We start from the raw sequence: 19988 nt of genomic DNA on the forward strand, positions 1-19988 counted from the left end.
TTTATGAGTATTTCTGAAACTTTCAAAATTAAAAGTAATAAAGTTTTGGTTTTTTTTTTTTTTTTTTTTTTTTGTTTTTTTTTTTTTTTTGTTTTTAACATGGAAGTACTGTATTTCTAGGTTTTGGGATATTTGCAGTGTATTGTGTGCAAGCAAAAAAATGTTGAGACATTAATGAAGGTATCAGACCTTAATTTTGCTTCCTAAATGCACAAACATAATCTTACAGAAATATGAATTAGAAGTAGTGGTTAGTAGTGTATTTGTATGATCTATAAGTTAGGAATAGGAACACTACAACCCACATAAACTACTTGAATTTGTGTAAGAATAGTGCATCATACATACAAATATCAATCTTACAGAAAATTGACTATTAAACATTGGAACAAGTGCTTTATACACTACATGCATTAGTATCCAGAATTTCTATGATCAGATACTGCCTGTTGTGAGCCACAAGCAGTTTGTAGGGCCAGATTACTATTGGTACATGACAACATAAGACACTGGTTAGGAAGGTAAGGATATGAATCTAACTGCCTCAAAGCTTCTCTTCCTTTTTTTTCAGTAACTTAAGCAAATTCAGCAAAGAAGCTAAAATTGACTATTAAATTTATTGCTCAGATGTATTATGCCTTTGATCTATTTATTTTAGTTTAAATGAATGAGAATTAGATGTGTCCACGTCTAGGCTGGAAGACTACTAAAGGCAGCAAAATAAGCTGGTAAGAGAAGAGGAGTTAATCTTATGAAGTCTGGTGCTAGTAATGTTAGGGACCAATGTTTACTATCCATTTTGCCTTCTGAGTGTAGCTTTTAGAACAACACGCTGCTGTTATTGTAGAATGTTTTTCATTAACAGCCCTTTGTTTTATGCATTTAGGATGTTTATTTTACGCAAATAGAAAGTTTCCACCTTATTAAACAGCGCACTACAATTCAGTGAGATCAAACATTTTAGAAGTCAAAATTGCTGATTTTCTTTTCCTGAATTTCTCATTAATTAGCAGAGTGACCTTTCTGCCTTTATAGAGCTGTCTTAAATCTCCGGTCTTCCCCCATGAAAGGCAGTGATGTCTCATATCTGCGTGTTATCAGCACGCAAGCCTGTGTGACTCACTAAAGCTGCTAGTGGTGAAGGTTTCTTTTGGGTTGTTACTGCTTGGCACATTTTTAGTGATGAAACTAAAGGAACTGGGTTGGACCTAAAATTATATTGACACTGTACATATTCTATTACTTATATAAGGGTCTGGTTATTGGATGTTTCAAAAAATCAGGGAGTTGAACTTCAACTTTTTTTCTGATTTTAAATGAAAACTATTACATTGTTGATTGGTATCTAAACTTTACTGGAAAGGAGTCTTTGTCATTTGAGTCTGCAATTCACAGCCTTGTCATCAGTCAGAAAATGGACAGGGACAAGGTCAGTGTCAGAACCAGTGATTCTCACTGCTCTAAAGCAGAAGTGTGTGTCAGAGCATTGAGGTGAATCTTGTCCTACCCCTTTCTGTGCTGTTCCATACAAACTCTACAGATAGGTAAAAAATCTGTGCTGTAGGGCTGTTGTTCTCTCAAAGTAGTCATTCACATGAGGGAACAATTCCTCTTCTACCTTGTACTTACAAGAACTCAAAGCACTCCTTAGTCTCTGAGGAAAGCAAGGCAAGAAGCAGTGGATCCCAGTGAACAGGGAAGATAGATTTAAATATGTTTGCTCTATCTAAGAAGATAAAATAAAAAAAAAATGTTGGAGAATATTCTTTTCCCCATATGTTGCAAAATAAAGGAGAGGGTGTAATGAATATCAGTTTTTTTAATCTTGTTGGGTGATAGATCAATTTTCCTAAACTGGGTAACTGATGATAGGCTTGTGAAGTAATTAGAGGAGCATCTGACACCATACTTTTGAATAGTCAAATGCTACACAGAAAGGAAGCACTGTTGTTTTCAACTTCAAGAATTGTCTGATTTTTTCTGTGGTTTGCTCTCGTTCTTAAATAAATTTCTTTGAATTCTCCAGGGGCTTTTTCCACATGAGTGCAAGAAGAGTAGACAGTTAAAAGAAGTGTCTGCTGTGGAGGACAGCATGACCACCATGAAAGGAAGCTGCTTCCTCACACTGCTCTTGGCAGGACTTGGGGTGTTAGGAATACTGGAGTCAACAACAGAAGATACCCACTGCCACAGAGCTGAGCACCCAATTATTGCATACAAAGGTAAGATGTAAATGCCAAAAGTCTTTTCCAGAAGTAGGCTAAGTATTGTGTAATCACTTCATGGAAACCTCTGCTTTTAATGTAGAATGACATGGGAAAAAAGGTGCATTCAGTGCTGTTATATAAAAATCTGGGCTGTATTCTATGCAAATTAAATACAATTAGGCTTTCAAATTTTGTTCAGCATTTGTAGCTGAATGTATCACTTAAAGGCGGGTGACTCTTTTTCCTTTGTGATTAAAACCAGCCTGTACTGTTGCATGGAGTTATTCCTTTCCAAGTGCACAATTCTACATGTGTGCACTTAATTTAATGAAGTTGCTCTTGTCCCCTTCCTTCACCCCAAGCAGGCCTCTCTGGGTAGCAGCCCGGCCCTCAAGCTTATCAGCCGGTTCTGTGAGTTTGGTGTTATCTACAAACTTTACAGACTCCCATTCTGTTGCCTCCCGTTCTTTATTAAGGCGTTAAACAGGATGGGTCCCAGGATCAATCCTAGTGTTTTTTCCACTTGTTCCTGGCTCACGTGGGGTAAGGGGTATTAAACATTTACTCTCCAAATGGTAGTTCTTGAATCCCTTCTGCTAAACAACAGATACCTTAGTGGTGGTATTGAGTCCCTCAGTATCATCCATTTCTGCTGCCACTAGGTCATCTGCCCAAGCCAGCAGCAGGCTGATATTTTCCCTGTTAAACCTTTCATTCCTGTTCAAACTTCCATTACTATTGGAGCAGTAGAAGCTGTTCTTATTACCCTTGATGTTCAATGCAAATGGTAGCTCCCACTGAACTTTGTTTAACCTGACGTAATCCCCGCATACCCATATGGTCTTTCTAAATTCCTCCTTGTCCCAGCTTACACCTGATACAGCCCTTTTTGCATTGGAGCTGCACGAGTTCCTTCTTTCACCACAGCAGTCTCTTCATACATGTGGTTGTCATCTTGAGTATTGGGGTGAAATGCTGAGGAACAGTTGGAACAAAGCAAAGAATACTTGGAGGATGTTTTCTGTAAAAACCTGAGGCAGTTCATAACTTCTCTGCCTTTTTTTGTTTATTTGAATTGAGATTTTTCCATTACTGTCACAACTGAGAGGGAGTTCCAAATAGTTTCTAGTTATGAGGATGTAGGGATTAAGATGTATTATATTACACACTGCATTCCTCCTGTTTCTCTAAGAAAGCACATGTGTAAGTTTTTTATTTCAATGAATTAGAATTTATTGAATTTTAATTGGAAAAAGATTTGTTTCCATTCTTTTCATAAACTTTGAGAAAATAATGTGTTTTTTACAGAAAGTATTTTGTTCTGGCGCTTTAATAGTTTAATAATAGTACTGGTACCAGCTGTCCTGATCTTGAATACACTGGAGAATGAACTGTACCTCGGAACAGCAAACCACCAGTGTATTGTGAAGGAGGAACCTTTATCACTCACTTATTGATGGGCTAAATAGTGTGAGTTATTCTGATGAAATACTGGTTTCCTTAGAATTCATATTGTGGTATAATTTAGTTTAAAATGCTTTTTTTAATCAGAACACGCGTACACAATATTTGAAATTAAAGTAATTTAGGTAGAACGGTTAAAATTCTGGCACTTAGCTTCTTAATTTCACAAATAAGAGATCACTGCATGTACTTTTTGGTTTTGTATATGCAACTGTAAAAGAAAATAATTGACACTCATTAGCAGTGCTATGTTCTAGGAGTTGATTAAAAATGTGTTGTTTCATGAATCTAATTCAGCCAATATTTAGGAGGGTTTCTTGAATTTAGACGAATCCTGCCTTCTAGACATCCCTAGTTTTCTTTCATATTTAATTTCTAGTGATGTCCTTCCAGTTCTAATCACTATGCTAAGGCTTTTTGGGGATAGAGGCCATATTGTTCCAGTTGCATCTTTTGATATAGCCAAAGATAGTGTCACACTTAGAGTTTACTGAGAAAAAAAACCCAATTTATTTTTACTGTATATATATATGTGGGAAACATAATTATATAGAAACATTAATGGTCAGGTCTTTAATATAAGATCTAGTAAGGTTTTGAATGCTTTATGGTAAAAATACTATTAATTAGTACATATTTATGATGTACCTTAGTCTTTATGAACTGACATCTTTAGAAAAATATTCTGACAAGCTGTGGTTCATACTTCACACAATGATCTGTTGAGAGTCCTTAATAACTCTTGGAAAGGACATGTAGAAACACCTTTGCAGTGCAGTATACAGCATGTGATAGCTGGGTAACCTTGTTGGTGTGGGCACACAGCATTTGACTTGTTGCAGGACTGCCAGTTAATGGAAAACAGAAGTTTTGAGACCCTAGGAAAAAGTGCATGAGAGGTTTGTCTTTCAATCTGTATGTTAGGAACAGATTAATTGGGGTATCAGAATATAAGAAGAGAGATGTGTGTGAGAAGCCACTCTCTGAATGAGTCTTGCAATAAGAGTTGGCAGGTTTCAACCGACCTTACTGATATCCATATTCTTCCTGAGACATTTGCTGACTTCATGAATGCCTATAGGAAAATGCTCTTTGTATCTATTGATGTTGTTAGTGCTGCTAGACCAACATTGAGTTGAGAAATCAATTTGTTACAGTCAAAATTCCTTTGAGTGCTGCATTAATGCCCTGGTCTGTAAAGTCATCTTGTAGCAGTGTTAGATCCACCAGAGCTAAATACTGTGTGGCATGCTGAACATCAACCAAGGCTGAGTGCTACTGAATGGTAGGTGCTTTTGAGCTTGTAAACTCAGTACTAACTTTACAGAGATATCAATGCTTTTATTTTACTTATAATTGATCAAAGTTTTTTTTTTTTTTTTTTTTTTTTTTTTTTTTTTTTTTTTTTTTGTTTTTTTTTTTTTTTTTTGTAGTTTCTGGTATGCCAAAGTAGCAATGTACTTATTTGATTTGTCTTCCTTTGAGAGGTATGGTAGATGAAGTATAGACTATTAAATAAAACTAATGGAGTGAGAGTCTGGTGTAGAGTATGGATGAACAGCTGCAAAAAAAAAAAACCTAATAAAAAGACAAAATAGTCCCCAGGAGTTGTCACAGTGAAATATGAAATGGGAGTCTATCTCCTGAAAGAGCTTGCTTTCTTTCCCACTGCTCATCAAAAATTGCTCACTTAGGTGATGATTCTGTCAAGCTACCTTGTGTAGAGATGCATATACTATTTCTAGCACTGATTTTTCCAGCTAAATAGTTTTAGTTGAAGACTGTGATATATCTTCTGTTAGGAAATGGCAAGAATTTCACCCACCAGTTGAGAACTTTTGCTCAAGTACTTTGTTAGCTGGTGGAAGAGGAAAAAGAAGATACAGTAGCAGAAGATGCACACACTTTGAAGGGACTTTTGACATGATCCCAAAGATTTCATTTTGTGTCTCTCATACACAGTATTGATAAGCATGTTGTAATTTGTTTATCTGCATAATTAATATTAGAACTGCATAATGCACCTTTTTGCTCTCCCAGAATCTATAAATAAGAAAGTCTGCTATAGATCAGAAAATGTTGGCAGCTCTAAAATTTCTTATCATGGAGCTTCCTTCAACTAGAATAAGGCGCTTTTTGTCTTCCTTGGAAGCTGAAAATTTCCTTTTCCCATTATTTAAAGTTGTTAAGAATTATCTCAGAAAACAGATTAATGTAAAATAGACATCTAAGTATTGGAGAGATTGACAGGATCAGCCCAGGAGTGAGCAGTTCAGTGTTTCATGTGGTGAAACTGACTTATGGTACATGGTCCCTCTTAAAAGTTCCTTTCTCTCTCTCTAAGGAGGAGTCTGTGTCTAGAAGCACAAAAAATGTGCTGTTGAAATGCAGGCTTAACAAAAAGTAAAAAAAAAAGTAAAAAAAAAATATGTCTGCATATGCTAAGAATTCATCAGCTATCCTAATTCTAATAATTGGAGTCAAGAGTTTATAAATCAAGTGTATTTTAGAACTGGGTGAAAGGAAAGAAGGTGCAGATTACAGAATGGATACACAGATGTTTCCAAATGTTTACAATGTAAAAAAAAGGAAATTATTCTTGAAGTAGCTTAAGAGTTAGGACAGAAAAGGCTTAAATAAGCTACTCATTAAAGATAGTCATACAAATTTTATTTTTATTAAATTTTATTTCATTTGGTTATACTTTCATTTGCATGCAGATATGAAATGTTAGCTCTGTAAGTGTATTAGTGTTTACTGATGGTCAGCTACTTGGAAAAAAACATTCTTTTATTATAGTGAAGGAATTATAGTATAGTGTTTAACCTGAACAGTTAGAAAAGGCTGTAAAACCCACATTAGCTCTATGAGAAACAATGATGCTTTATAAGGGTTGAACTATTCTAAAAAACCCAAAGCAAAACAGTTGAGTAGTGTAATGTTTGTCTAAATATTTCTAGCATTTCATAGTCCACCTGCTCTACTGAACCTTTTTGGTAACTTTCTGGGGACCTGACCTTTTATTAGATTATTTAAAAAAAAAACCAAACAACAAAACAAAACCAAAAATGAAAACAGTCAACAAAAAGGATAAAAGCAGTTACAGTGGCAGCTTGTTTCTCCAGACACACACTTTTGCTGAACTTTGAAACACCAGACCTTTCAAAGCTCAGCTGAAGACTCATTCTGTACACAGGCACTATCCATGAGGTAGAACTGAAGGAGCCATCACAACTGCTTAGCAGTGTGTGAGTGAGCTGGAAAAAGAATTGACCCAAATCCAGTTTCAGGCGTGACATTTTTAGTATTGACTGTCCTGCAGTTTATCTGCATAAAATTGAATTTCTTAGGCTTTTCTATAAGAAATAAAGTGCAATTGTGAAGTTGACTTAATTGATACTGGGAGAACAGCAGAGATCATTTGCTCTGGTGCAAATCTCATTTTTCTAGGCTCCCATAAAATAATCAGAATTTAAAGTTGTGCTGTCTCAACAAAAACCCATCAATTTACATAATTTTAGAAGCTATATTTAGTGATAATTTAAATACATACTGTGCTGTAACAAAGTTATCTGTTGAATAAACATGCTCAAAAATAGCATGTCTCAATCCATAGAAGAAATGAACTTAAACCCTTCATTTCAACTTGAGGTTAACCAGAAAAGAAAAATAGCATAGTTATTTTTGATTCCTTGGTTAGAGAATCCTAAGAAATATATTTTCTTAACCTTATTGTCTGACCACCACAGAATTCCCTTACTTGATGTTTGTGTAAGTAATATAGACTCAGTACATTGCTCTGCTCGTTTCATCCTGTGGTTTGTGTACGGAGTGCAAGCACTTAACATGTGCCAAGAGGAAATAATATGTGGGCTGAATGAAGGAGGATAAATGGCATATGAACTTGATTTTGTTTGTACTCTTCTCTTTATTCTAATCTTGTTGCAAGTTTTCCTTTAAACTAATTGTAGCCTACTAAGCTGTTTAGTTTTTCCTTTTTTTTCAAGTCTTCATAAATACATTTCAAAGATGCTCTGCCAGTATCTGTAGTGGTGTTAGGGTGTATTGCTTTCTATTCTGTATCATCTTTCGGGTTTTTCTTTAAATGAAGATGATTTGTCAGTGAAGAAACGTTGATCGCTAGATATTGCAACTTTGTTTGTCTAGATGATAGGACTACAAGATTGTGCTACCTTGCCAAGAACCAGCCCCTCTTAAGGAGGAAAATAATTCCTTTACCAGTTCTATATATTTTTCTTTATTGAATCAGGTTTGCTTTTACTTTTGTAGAGGAGATCAAGCTTCTGATGGGGAAGAGCAACCTTCAACTCTTTACTATTAACTAAAAAAATCTTTGGAGGCTGAAGGTTACTATCCTCCTATTTTTCCCTGAATCACCCAGTGTCATTGGTGCCCATTCCCATAAAAATCAAGGAATGGTAGGGGATGAATTTTTAAAGCAAAGGACTTGCATACCAGCTACTTTTTTTTCCTCTGAAAGTGATCATGTTTTGAAGCAAGCATCAATTCACAATTATTTTGGCGTCCAGTCAAGTGCTGGACCTTCATGGAATGCTAATAATTTTCATAAATTTCAATAATATAAAATTATCAGTGGCTACAACGACTAGTGAGCTGTGCAGACATGTTCCTATGAGCCTTCCCATGGCTGATTTGTTCCTTATTGCCCTAATGTGGCTCTTTAGAACATGTGCAGTTCTCTGGTTGTTAACAAAGAGCAAAATGAGTGAGAGGCTCCTGCTGCATTCTATCTGTACAAAGTGGGCAGATGGACTTAAAATCTGGATTTTTTGTTCTTTCTCTTTTTCTTCTTCTTCAAAAGAGCTGTATTTTTGCTAAAATGTTGTAAATCATCCAAACTGGGATATGTTAAATAAACAGATCAGCAATCAAGAAATAGAGCTCGTATGCAGATGAAGTTCTGTCAGTTTTTTGGTATGTGTGCTTAGAGCAAGTGGGAGTGCAATATTGCTCTAATTTTTTTCTGTTTAATATTTTCCCCCACCAGATAGAATTCTAATTTTTTTCATAAGAAAAGACTGGAGAAAAGGGGGCTCAGGGATGACCTTATCATGCTCTACAACTGCCTGACAGGAGGCTGTAGCAAGGTGTGGGTTGGTCTCTTCTCCAAAGTAACAAGTGGTGGGACAGGAGGAAGTGGCCTCAAGTTTTGCCAGGGAAGACTTATATTGGATATTAGGAAAAACTTTTTCATTGAAAGCATTGTTATGCATTGAGCCAGGCTGCCCAGGGAGGTGGTGGAGTCACCGTATCTGGATGTATTCAATGGAGATGTGGTGCCTGGGGACTTGGTGAACTTGGCAGTGCTGGGTTAACAACTGGACTCGATGATCTTAGTGATATTTTCCAACCCAAACCATTCTATAATTCTAAATAACTTAGACTGCTAGGTCAGAAAAGAAGTCAACAATTGCAGTTACTGGCCATCTGCTCCTGGGCAACTTTGTTTTTATACTTTCTAGTGACACAGTTACTGGAAAGACTCATCCCAGTGGTCTTCTCTTCTGGATCCTGTGCAGTGTTTATAGGGTCTGTATTTCTGTCACTTGATGGCACCTGCTGCCCTTACTGCCTGTCACTGAATGTCACCTTCTGCTGCCTATCACTTTGGCTGAGAGATTGGGGAAACCCTGGCCCATCCTTTGGCCTTGCTTCAAGCTCTGAAGTTTCAAGAATTTTAAGAGATGGGGAGAAAAACATTACTTAAAGTTTTCATTTTCTTCCTAATTTCTTAAATAACCAGAGCCTTACCAATAACCTTACCAAGATATAGTCTGTTTATTAGATAGATTGGGTGGAAATAGAGAACCGCAGTCAGCGCTTCTTCAAAGTGTTGTTTGCTTCTTTTTCATATGCTTTCTTCCCTGTCTTCCTTCTGTGGCAGTGCTTGTCTGCTGTTGACAAGACTTTAGGACACTGGGTAGCAGCTGATTTTGTGTGGCTGAACGTGATAGATACTTGTTACATGACAATTTGTCATATTCAGGTTGGACCAAACTTTGACTTGTCATAAGCTTGTCTTTCCATTTTCAGTGCTCACTTCAGATTTTGTTTTGATGGATTTATGGCTGTTTTCTACCATTTCTCAGAATTACGACCTGACTGTTTTACAACCAGCACTACAATGAATCTACTAAAATAGTTGTTAATAGTGACAAACGCCTGGAGTTTAGCAGTGTCTTTTGGAACAAAAGTAAGTTCTACAAAGACAAGTGTTGATTGTAGTGTTGTGGTTGTTTTTTTTTTTTTTTTTTTTTTTTTTTCCCTTGCATGTTGCTTTCTGTTTTTTTGGCTTTGGGGCATCTTTTCTTTTTATTTTCGTGGTGGGGGAGCAGAGGAGGTGGGGAATATATTCCTCTTTGAAGTCCTGGCTCCAAACTCTTAACAAGATTAGTGTCAGGCTTTGTTCTCTATACCCTTTGTCTTTATAATATGTCTTATTTTGTTGGATTTTGTATTTCTTCATGAAATATCATCTGACCTTTATTTTGTGAGCTACAGTCTTGGGCAGAATTGATAGGATCAAGAAATTTTATTTTGCTGAAATAATGTAAATAAAAAAGTTTGTTATGTTCATATGCCAACATAAGTAAGAATGCATCATTGCAGGATGGTCATTTCTAGCAAAAAAAGGTCTTGTTAATTGAAGCATAGATATTTCCAATAAAAATAACAGTGCATAACTGTCTATGGGCAGTCTGCATTCTGTTTCTGCTCCCTACAATACATGTATTAAAACTGAGCAGATTTCTTTACAAAACTCCGTCTTGAGATTAAATAATGATTTCCCATAAGTATACAACATGTTTTCCTTCAAAATGAATTCTTCCACTGGCTGCCAAAGCCAGCGTGTAAGTGTCAAAATGTGAAAGGTTAAACCCCTCTGAAGAGAGTGCATGACTGAGGATGGCAAATGTTTTTCATGGGCAGTCTCTCCCTCCATCATATTCAGGAAAATTGGCAGCAGCAGCACAGGGACCAGAGATTCTAACTATAAGGAGTAGCTGCTCTCCCTGGGAAGAGCATTAGGACTCTGTGCTGGATGAGGTGTGAAGTTAGTGGTTTTTTACTGTGCTGGAAGTGCTGAAACCACTTTCATCTAGGTGGGGGTTCAGTCTTTTTTCCCTTACACTTTCTTATATTTGTATGCAATATGTGTGTTTGAACAATGAAGCATAAACAATTCCAAACCCTTGTTCAGAAAAATAAGAAATAAGTAGGCATTGCAGCAGATGTTCCTGTCTCTTCCCTGAGGGCACAGACAGTCAGAACCCAAATTCCCTTTAATTATCCTAGTAATAGACATATGCACACACATAAGAATGCAGCAATATGTACTTCTAGCTGGGGAGCTCTGGCAGGGCAGAGAAAATAGGAATGCAGGCTAGATTTTAGATCTTGAAGGTTAGAGTGTATTGTTAAAGCAGGTGAGGGAACTGGGACAGGGCAACTGCTGTGACTGCCTGGAGAGCAGTAGACAGGTGGCTAGGGCAGCCACTTGGTGCCTTCTGAGAGAATCAATGAACGATGAAAGTAATTGAGTAAAAGGAAGCAAGTTTACCATAGACTTAAGAAAGAAATTCAAGTTTTTGTGCATTCAAAGTCAAGAAACATATACTGCAGGAAGTATGTTCATTTTCTCTTTTCCCCATTAATAATAAATTACTTACAGCCCTACCTCATTACCTCCAAAATTGTTCTGAAGCTGTAATAGCTGTTCATAAAATGAATGCACAGTAAACAGGTGGTGAACTTTCTGGGGAATATCAAGAGGTTTATGGTCTTGGGATTTCTTTTATTACAAATGATTTAAAGTGGAGAGGAGCACGAGAAGCTAGCAGAGCTTCTAGATAAGGCTAGATATAGATATTTATTTATTGGCTTCTGCAGTTCTCTTTGTATGGAAAAGCAAGCTTCAGGACTGTATTAAGTTTTATTGCTTAGTAGAAAGAAGGCAGCTGGTTTGTTTATGGGATCTAGAGACCTCCAGAATACTGCATCTTGAAAGGGATCTGTAGTTTTGAGGTTGCTTTGTCTTTTTGTTGGTTCTTTTTTTCTTTCGTTTTTTCTTCCACCCTCCCTATAAGCAAAGATGAGCTCTGAAATGCAGATGGAGATCTGACATGTTTTCATGTTTCCAAAGGAGAACCAAATGTAGTGTGGTAAGACTTAAAAGAGGAGCTCTTAGTTTGTGGTTGCTGATTTAATCATTCTGGGCAACTTTGTAACTTCATCTTTTCCTTTATAGAGGACTGGATTGCATTAAATTTCCCTGCCTAGACTTTTTTTTTTTTTCTTGGAAAAAAGTAATGTTTTGTTTTTTCTTATATCATCCTGGACACCTTTTTTGGAAACTGTAGAGTTCCTACTGTCTAATCACTAATTACCGGAATGTCTATATTTTTCAATATATTATTCTGATTAAAACATACTCATCATTTCTATAGGAAATATTTTGAATTTTCAATTTTATTAAAAATAAGGGCTTGACTAAACATATAAACATATATTCTCTCATGTCCCAGTTATGCTGTCCATCCACACACTCTTAATTCTGTACACAGCCGTGATATAAATTAGTTCTGTATTGCAAGTGAAATGCCTTTTTCATTAAAATGCAATACTGAGTACTGTAACAGATCCATCTGTCCTAATCCTTTCATTTTACAGAAAAGCATTAAATGGTGTTGGGTGATGCTGTCTTTTTGTTGTTGAACTACTGCTCTTCTCATATGTTGTGTTCAGCCTGCTTCTGGTGTATTCCAATTAGATTGTTAGAGCCTTCTGGTAGCACAGACCATTAGATTTATTTACATCTGTGGCCCTCCTTAGGCCTGACAAATGAATGTAGTGGACATGCCAACTACATTCTAGTAACAGGTGGACCAGGAATTTCCAGGAATTTCACTGGAGCATTGAGCTGAGCGCTGAGCGTTGTCTTTTCAATTTGTATTTTTTCTTCTAGAAAATATTGTCTCTTTCTGTGAAGTTTAAATGTTAGAGACTTGCTTAGTCCTTTTTTGTTTATTTGACTACAGTTCTAAATGCAGTAGTTTGTACTTCTTGTGTATGAAAAATTACAGAAAAAGCACCTTCCTGATGCCTTCTAATTCATCCTGGTGGTGTGCCTAATACTTAGTGTTGTGTTACTTGGGCATTTTTTTTCTCCTTCTAGTTAATTTCAACTCTGAAACCAAAATTAAGTGTTGGTCCTACCTTTAAGCTCTACTGTTATAGGTTGCATTAATAATTAGTTTGTCTGCCCCTGCAATGCATGCTAAAGGAGGACAGCAATAGGAGCATGTAGGAAGACTGTAACTGTATTGGGTGTGACTGGCTTTGCATCCCACAGCACCTCTGGATGTACAACCTAGGCAAGGGGCACTCTACAGAATCTCCCTGTGGGATTTTCTCCAGACTCATTGAGTAAGGCTCTACAGCATGAGCAAGGCAGTCACCTTGGGGATACAATTCTGTAATAAGCAGTCAGGGTCATAAAACTGAGGAGGTATAAGGTCCTGGAAGCACATCTACCAATATAACACTGCATATAGAAAGCATATGTCTGGAATTAAAGGAAAAGCAGCCTGTAATGGGCAGGCTTTCTCTCCTTTGCAGTGAGCTGCTGTCTTCCAAGTGCTTGGCTTCTACCATGGGCCTTATGGAAGAAGAGCAGGGCAGATGTTTGTGCTTAGATTTTGTAATGAATATCATTCAGCATATTGTTTTTGCTGGAATACTGTAACCCGTAGAATGAATCTTTTCCGTAAGAGAAATCAAAAAATATTTGCTGTGTTAATTATAGCTGTTTGATTAGGTCTTTTTGGTTTATGATTCTTTTATCATATTTTTGATTTTCTTTCTCAAAAGAAATGGCACTTTTAATGATTTCATGGTTAATGCATCCAACAGAAATAAACCAGTTGGGAAAAGTCTGCTCTGGCCTGTTTTGCAACAGAGCTAAGCTAAAGTTAGAGTAGGAATTGCTTCAAAGTAAGTAAAAATAAAGCATGACTCTACAAGTATATAAAAAATAGGTTGCATTTGTATGGGTTTAAACACTTTGTACCAGAAATAGAACTGCCACAGTTGTGGTGGAGCTTCATGGTTCTACAGCCTGAGGAGTGCACAAAGTAGTTTGTTCAGGTGCAGCAATGGGTTTCTTTCCATTGCAATGACAACCAGATAAGCTCTGATGCCTAATCCAGAAGATTGTTTGCAACTGTATTTTCAGAAGGTCACCTGAGGGAAAAAAAACCTGTATATGATACCTTATATTGTCAGTTACATGTTTGTAACTATAGCTGCTTTCTACCCAGTATTTACTCTTTTTTTTTTACAGTTACTGATAAAAATTATTTAGGACATCAGAGTCATTGCATGCAAATGCAGAGAAACACATGCCTTGAACAAGTTCTAGAAAAAAAAAAGGTTATATTTTTGACAAACTAGGCCTCACTCAGCCCCTTTCTGGTAAGCAGGGGTGTGAATTGTGATTGCTTTCAGAAGTAGTACAGCTGTTCTTTTGGTGAACTTTCTTGATGGAGTCATCTTTTTAGTTAGAACCTGTGGAATAGTGTTGGCATGTATTTCCTTTCTTCACTTGAGCTGTGGCACCTTTTTTCCTTTCATCTGCAGTGAGTCAATGACTTACCAGCAAGGGTGTGTTTAATACATTTCTGTGAGGAGAGAATACAGTGTGAAAGAGGTAGGAAAACTGGTGATTGGAAGTGTAAGAAAAAAGTATAGGCAAAAGTGAATCATAAAAGATTCTGCAACAGTCTCTGTCATGCCATTTTTCTTGCCTGTTTTTCCAACACAGAGAAATGCTTGTTAACCTGAAGTTGTTCTGAGTGAATTTATTATTCACAGATATATTTATAATATAATGTAATTTTAAAATGAGAACTTAACAGTCACACTGAATCGATACCAATGGTGCACAGAAATTGCTGAAGAAAATCTTGTTTTTCTCAGTTCTAGTTTTAAGATGGAGATTGTGGAGTCCCGAAGTGCCACAGCAGAGTGTTTACAAGTGCTCCTAGCTGTGTCCTTCAAGCACAAGTGTTGAGAATAAACCCCCAGGCAGGACCTGCTGAATGAATGAACAGGTGGATCTCCTCTTGCCAGCCCTGACACCTTGCTTAATAGATTCCCCTGGGGTTAATGGTTCTGTCACCAGGGCACCGGGGGTGATGTAATGGAGTCCGCGTGGCACATCCCTGGGGAGACTTCTGACATGTCTCGCTGCCTTTGAAGAGGATAGTAGTGTAACTTGAGTATCACAGGAAGAGATCTAAGGCTAAAATTATTACACAGCTTCAGGAAGATGGAGTTATTGTATCATCATTAGATTAGATACATTTAATTGTAAAAATAGCTTTAGCATGCAGAAATATATTTTCATTTTCTTCTGATAAGATTGGCGAGTTTGTTGTACTGATGCCACCCAGAGACTTCTGTTAATATTGCAAATCTGCTAGTTTTCAACTATGATGTTATTGTTGTTGCTGTTACTGTAGTGGTATTGCTGTTGTTCTATTATTATTATTGTTATTGCTATTGTTGCTATTTTACTAACAGAATTTCTTCAAGAAAGTGCTGCTGTGCATATGTTTAACTTTGTGCTCACTATTTTCAAAAAGGACACCATGGCATGAGATGTCACATATAACATAAACACTACTAAAACTTTTAATATCTATGTTAATTTTTAAATGAAATTAGGAGGTTCTTATTGTCTTTTGACTTTGTTATTTGCCGAGTTGTATTATTATTAAAGATCACTTCTGAATTTGGTTCTAAACATACCATTCTATTCCTTGTAAGTAATTTCTCAATTTATTCTACTATTTACTGTAGCTTTACTTTGAAGTGCTGAAGAATGAAACTTAGGTTAGAAGGAACTTTACAGTTTCATTTGCAAAGAACTGTAGAGCTCAACCCTTGGGGAGTCCTTGGAACTATGTAAACCAAACACGTCATGGCTTGTTGGGCAGATACTAAATTTAAAGTAAAACAGAGGCAGGTTTCTGGTCTTTTATTTTTTTTAATATGAGTATCTAATGTCCTTCTGCCCAGCTTTGATTGTTAACCTCCTTTGTCTTTAAACCTCTTTAAGAGAATTCCTTGACCTTTCCTCTGCGCTCGGTGGAATCTGGTGTGTTTGCTTTGCTGTAGATCTATGGACCACAGCAAACTTTGTTTTATATTAAATCTAAGCTATTAACCCTCCCTCCCAAAACCTGAACTCCCCAGGAAAACCCATAGCATCCAATTCCCAGCGTGTGGAAGAGACCTGTACCTTCTCAGAAAGATTTTTTTTCGACATCCATCTTTTAGTTCCATGAGAGAGTGGGGTTTTTTTTGGGAATATTTTTGAGTTATAAGGCCTGCAGATTATAGTCCTATAATAGCAATGAAAATTTCTTTTGTTTGTTGTTGCTAAGGGTAAGTCTGTCTTGAATGTACCAAAAGGACGCAGTGAGTGTTGGCCATCACCTCCTGTCATGACTGTATGTATATCATGATAGTTTTCCCTGGACAGCTTTGAGTCCTGGATCAATGTCTGCAGAATGGCAAACATGCCTTCTTGGTTTTAAAGGAAAAACAAATCCAGGCTGAAGGTGTGTTTCCATAAGTGTTCTCAGTATCAGGAGTAAGAAGAGAGAAGCCAACAAAGGGCTTGGTGTTTTACTGTAATTCACATGAAGTGAGGGCAGAGGAAAGGGAGGGGAATGTCGGGAAGGAGAGGGTTAGGATTGGAAAGTGTAGGGATGTTGCTGTTTGTCACCTGTGACCAGACAGCAATACTATTAGGTTACCTGTTGGCAGGGCAGCTTAATTGCCTTACACATTTATTTATGATACTGTTGTAGTGCACAAAATGTACAACTATGTTATTGTGTAAAGCTTGTCATGTTGTATCTGCATGAAAACCATTAATAAATTTAAATTATTACTTCTTGATATTTTACTGTTATAGTTTTAATTGGAAGAAAAATAATTTCTAGGCCTTTAGTAGCTAATTATGAATTTTTCACTCTAAGGAGATAATTCATAGCAAAACTAAAAAGTCTTGTTTCACCTATGGGTTTTCAGTTAGATTTCACTGTTTCGGTGAAAAGAAATTTAATTATTCTGTTAATTAGTTACATAAGCTTTTACTTTTGCAGTGTACATGGGGTTGGATTGCCTTTTTTAAATTTTTTTTGCAGGTACTGTGTTTTTGTTCATTTTCCCTTACAAAAGTGTCATGAAGTTGTAGCTTTATCTCATAAATACTTATTTCTGTGTGACACATGCTGCCACTGTGACACACAAGAGGTACAATTTCAGAGTGTTTTCTGAAAAAGAAGAGCTCTAGCAGCCATTTGGTCTTCCTGACCTTATTCCCTCAAGTAAGAGCACTGCTGAATGCAACAAAGACAGGATAAAATAATTTATATTTTGAAGAGGATTCAGATTTCAGAGAGATTTCTTAGCAAGTCCTCATTCTTGTTCTCTAGTCTGGGCTTGCCTTGCTCTGCCTGGCCCCTGCTCCCTTGCTCCACACCTGGAAGTGGTCTAAATCACCTGCTTGCTGTACCTTGAAGCTTTATTATGTCTTGCTGAGACAGCAGGACAAGTGGAAGAGAATTGAGTTTTGAATCTCAGTCTTCCCTGTAGCCTTTTGGCACTGCAATACTTCTTGTACTGAACTGTCCCTGGCCTCTCATGCTGTGGGGAGACACTCCTCTCCTTTCAGAAGACCAAGGGTCTTACTTGTCCTGTCAATATAGAGATGGGGTAATTCCATTCTCAGCTGCTTACCTTGTCACTCTTTCAGAGACTGATGTTTCCACAGTGGGTCTGGCTGTTTTTTTGTTTTGTTCTTTTTTTTAGTTTTTCCTTCTTTTGCCAGTAAGTGAGGTTCTTCATGATTTACCTCTGGATTTCCTCATCTTCATGTCCTACCTAATTTCTTAACACTTTAGAACTTTGCAAATGATTGTTTCGTATGAAATGCATGATTGAAAATTTAAGGCTGCAAAATTAAGTACAAAAAAATTAGGAAACACCTCTTTTATGCTTGCCTTTGTAGCCATATATATATATATATATTTAAATAAAAATAGATAAGTAAGTATGTATAAGACTATATATACAGGCCTGTAATGTATATGAGTATTTTTCCTCCCTCAGAATCCTGTTGGGTTCTCTGCACAGCATCTGAAGTAATGCCTGATGGCAGCTGTAATCACAGTTATCTAATATGTGGCCATATCCCCTTTCCACCCCAGCATTGGAATCCTGGTTTGAGCACCCATCCAATGCAGATGGAAACGAACAGTGAATTTATCTACAACTACTGCAGAACATGTACAAACTGGCACTGTGAGCCTGAAATTGCCCAGATGCATACGGGCTGACATTAAAAATGCAGAAGTTACTTTTCTGGCACCCAAGTGATTCTACTTCACAGTTCCATCTGTTTTTCCAAAGTATATGATGATACAGCTTCTGCACATTGCATTTAATGGCTCTCTGCAATGGCTGAACACGTTTTGACACAGAATAACATTTTTCTCCTGGGCCCTTTCCTTAGGAATGGATAGCCCACTTGTGCTAAAACTTTAAATTAGGAACAAATCATCCTGAAACAGGCACCAGATATGGATTATTTCAACTGAGACATTTGCAAAAGCAAAAATGAGTGAGTAAAGAAGAGAGCTTAGAATGAATGTTTCTAACCTGAGCTGCAACTAATGATACCAGTGTCAAAAATTGCATTTCTGCAGCACCCGCAGAGGGGTTGGGTTGGTTTTGACTGTGTGTTCTAAATGGTCATGACCATGCCTTTGGTCTTTCAAGTGACTGTTTCACACTTGTAATCTTCAAATAGACAGGCCCACAGCCCATTATGCCATATATGCTCAGCCATCTTCACCTTTCATGTAAGTTCCAGTTTTAATGCTTTGTGACTACATTAAAGAAAACATCAAAGCTTCAATCATTGTCCTGAGAATTGCAGAATTCTAGAGAATGAGGTTTTTGTACAACTGGACTTTTTTTTAGTGAGCCATTTCTATCATTTCTATTCTCTACAGCAATTTTATATATTCTATATGTCTATTTTAAAAAAGTAAAAAAAAAAAAAATGCTCTGTTCCCATAATATTGTATTTATTTAGCCAAACTCTTTAGTGCCCAGTTAGTGATATGAATGAAAAAATGAACTACTAGTAATGAAAATATTTAAGGATTTGATTTGCATCTATTTATGTGTGCTTAAGTTTGAAATTAGGAACAAGTTTATATTCTGAATAGAAGTAATGCCCCTTGCTAATTTTCAGCAACTCACAGGCTTGTCTTCCATGCTTAATGTAGCACTAAATTGGTCTGAAAAAGGAAGGTGGAAAAAAAAAAGTTCAGTGAATGTCAAGCATTTTTTTTCATCCCTCATTTCTCAACCTTTTTATTGTGAAAATGATGAAAAATCAAACTTGTTTTCCTCATCCTTTTTACTTAATCAGATCCTTTTGTAAAGAAAATAAATAACTAAATAGCTCTCTTAAAAAAAAAAAGAAACAAAAAACCTCTAGTTCTCAGCTGTTTTTGATGCATGGAAATTGAATCGAACTTTACTTGAGTATGTGTCAGAGAATTGCAGTTGTACTGTGGTGTTTTCTGCTTTACCCAAGGAGGAAAAACAATTCAGAACAAAATATGGATACTTGATTCAAGTGTGTATCAGATGGCTGCCATATATATTTTACAGGCCTGTATTATAAATTAAATGGCATGGTGGTGAAAGTTTCCTATGTTTCCTTAGAGGACCATGAGGAGAAAACTTGCAGACCCACATGAAATATCTGCAGATTTAATGGTGGCTACCTGAGGTACTACACCTATAACATTTATAGTAAAAGTTGTATTTCTTGATTGTTTTTAGAAATTGCCCCTTGGCTATACGTGTTCAAAGCAGAAGATGCTGTGGACTTCTCACAGTTAACATTTGACCCAGGACAAAAAGAGCTTATTGCTGGAGCAAGGTGAGAAATCTGTTTTCTTGTTTGTGTTGCACTAGACTGGATTTTATTCTTTGCTGATAAGGAATATTTAGCCAAATTCCAATATCAGTGTGCTCTTGTGTGGCTCCCCTGCCTTCTAGACCCACTAAACTGAATGTTATGTATGTTTATTTCTCTAATCCCTGACCAGAGTTACAAGATGGACTGCCTGCCTGACAATCAAGGTTTACAATAGCTTACACTATCCTAATTTATAAGAGGAG

General features: G+C 36.7%; 1 protein-coding gene across 1 annotated transcript in view; it reads left to right on the plus strand.

Annotated features, from left to right (window-relative positions):
• The window catches only part of SEMA5A (semaphorin 5A), a 312339-nt gene that overhangs the window by 96047 nt on the left and 196304 nt on the right, over positions 1–19988 (plus strand). Inside the window, exons 3-4 of the mRNA XM_053950747.1 lie at positions 2027–2222; positions 19647–19746. Coding sequence (XP_053806722.1) covers positions 2093–2222; positions 19647–19746 — 230 coding nt within the window. The 5' untranslated portion in view covers positions 2027–2092. The remainder of the gene's footprint in view (positions 1–2026; positions 2223–19646; positions 19747–19988) is intronic.

Source organism: Vidua chalybeata, chromosome 1, assembly GCF_026979565.1.
Source record: "Vidua chalybeata isolate OUT-0048 chromosome 1, bVidCha1 merged haplotype, whole genome shotgun sequence".
Taxonomy (NCBI): Eukaryota; Metazoa; Chordata; class Aves; order Passeriformes; family Viduidae; genus Vidua; species Vidua chalybeata.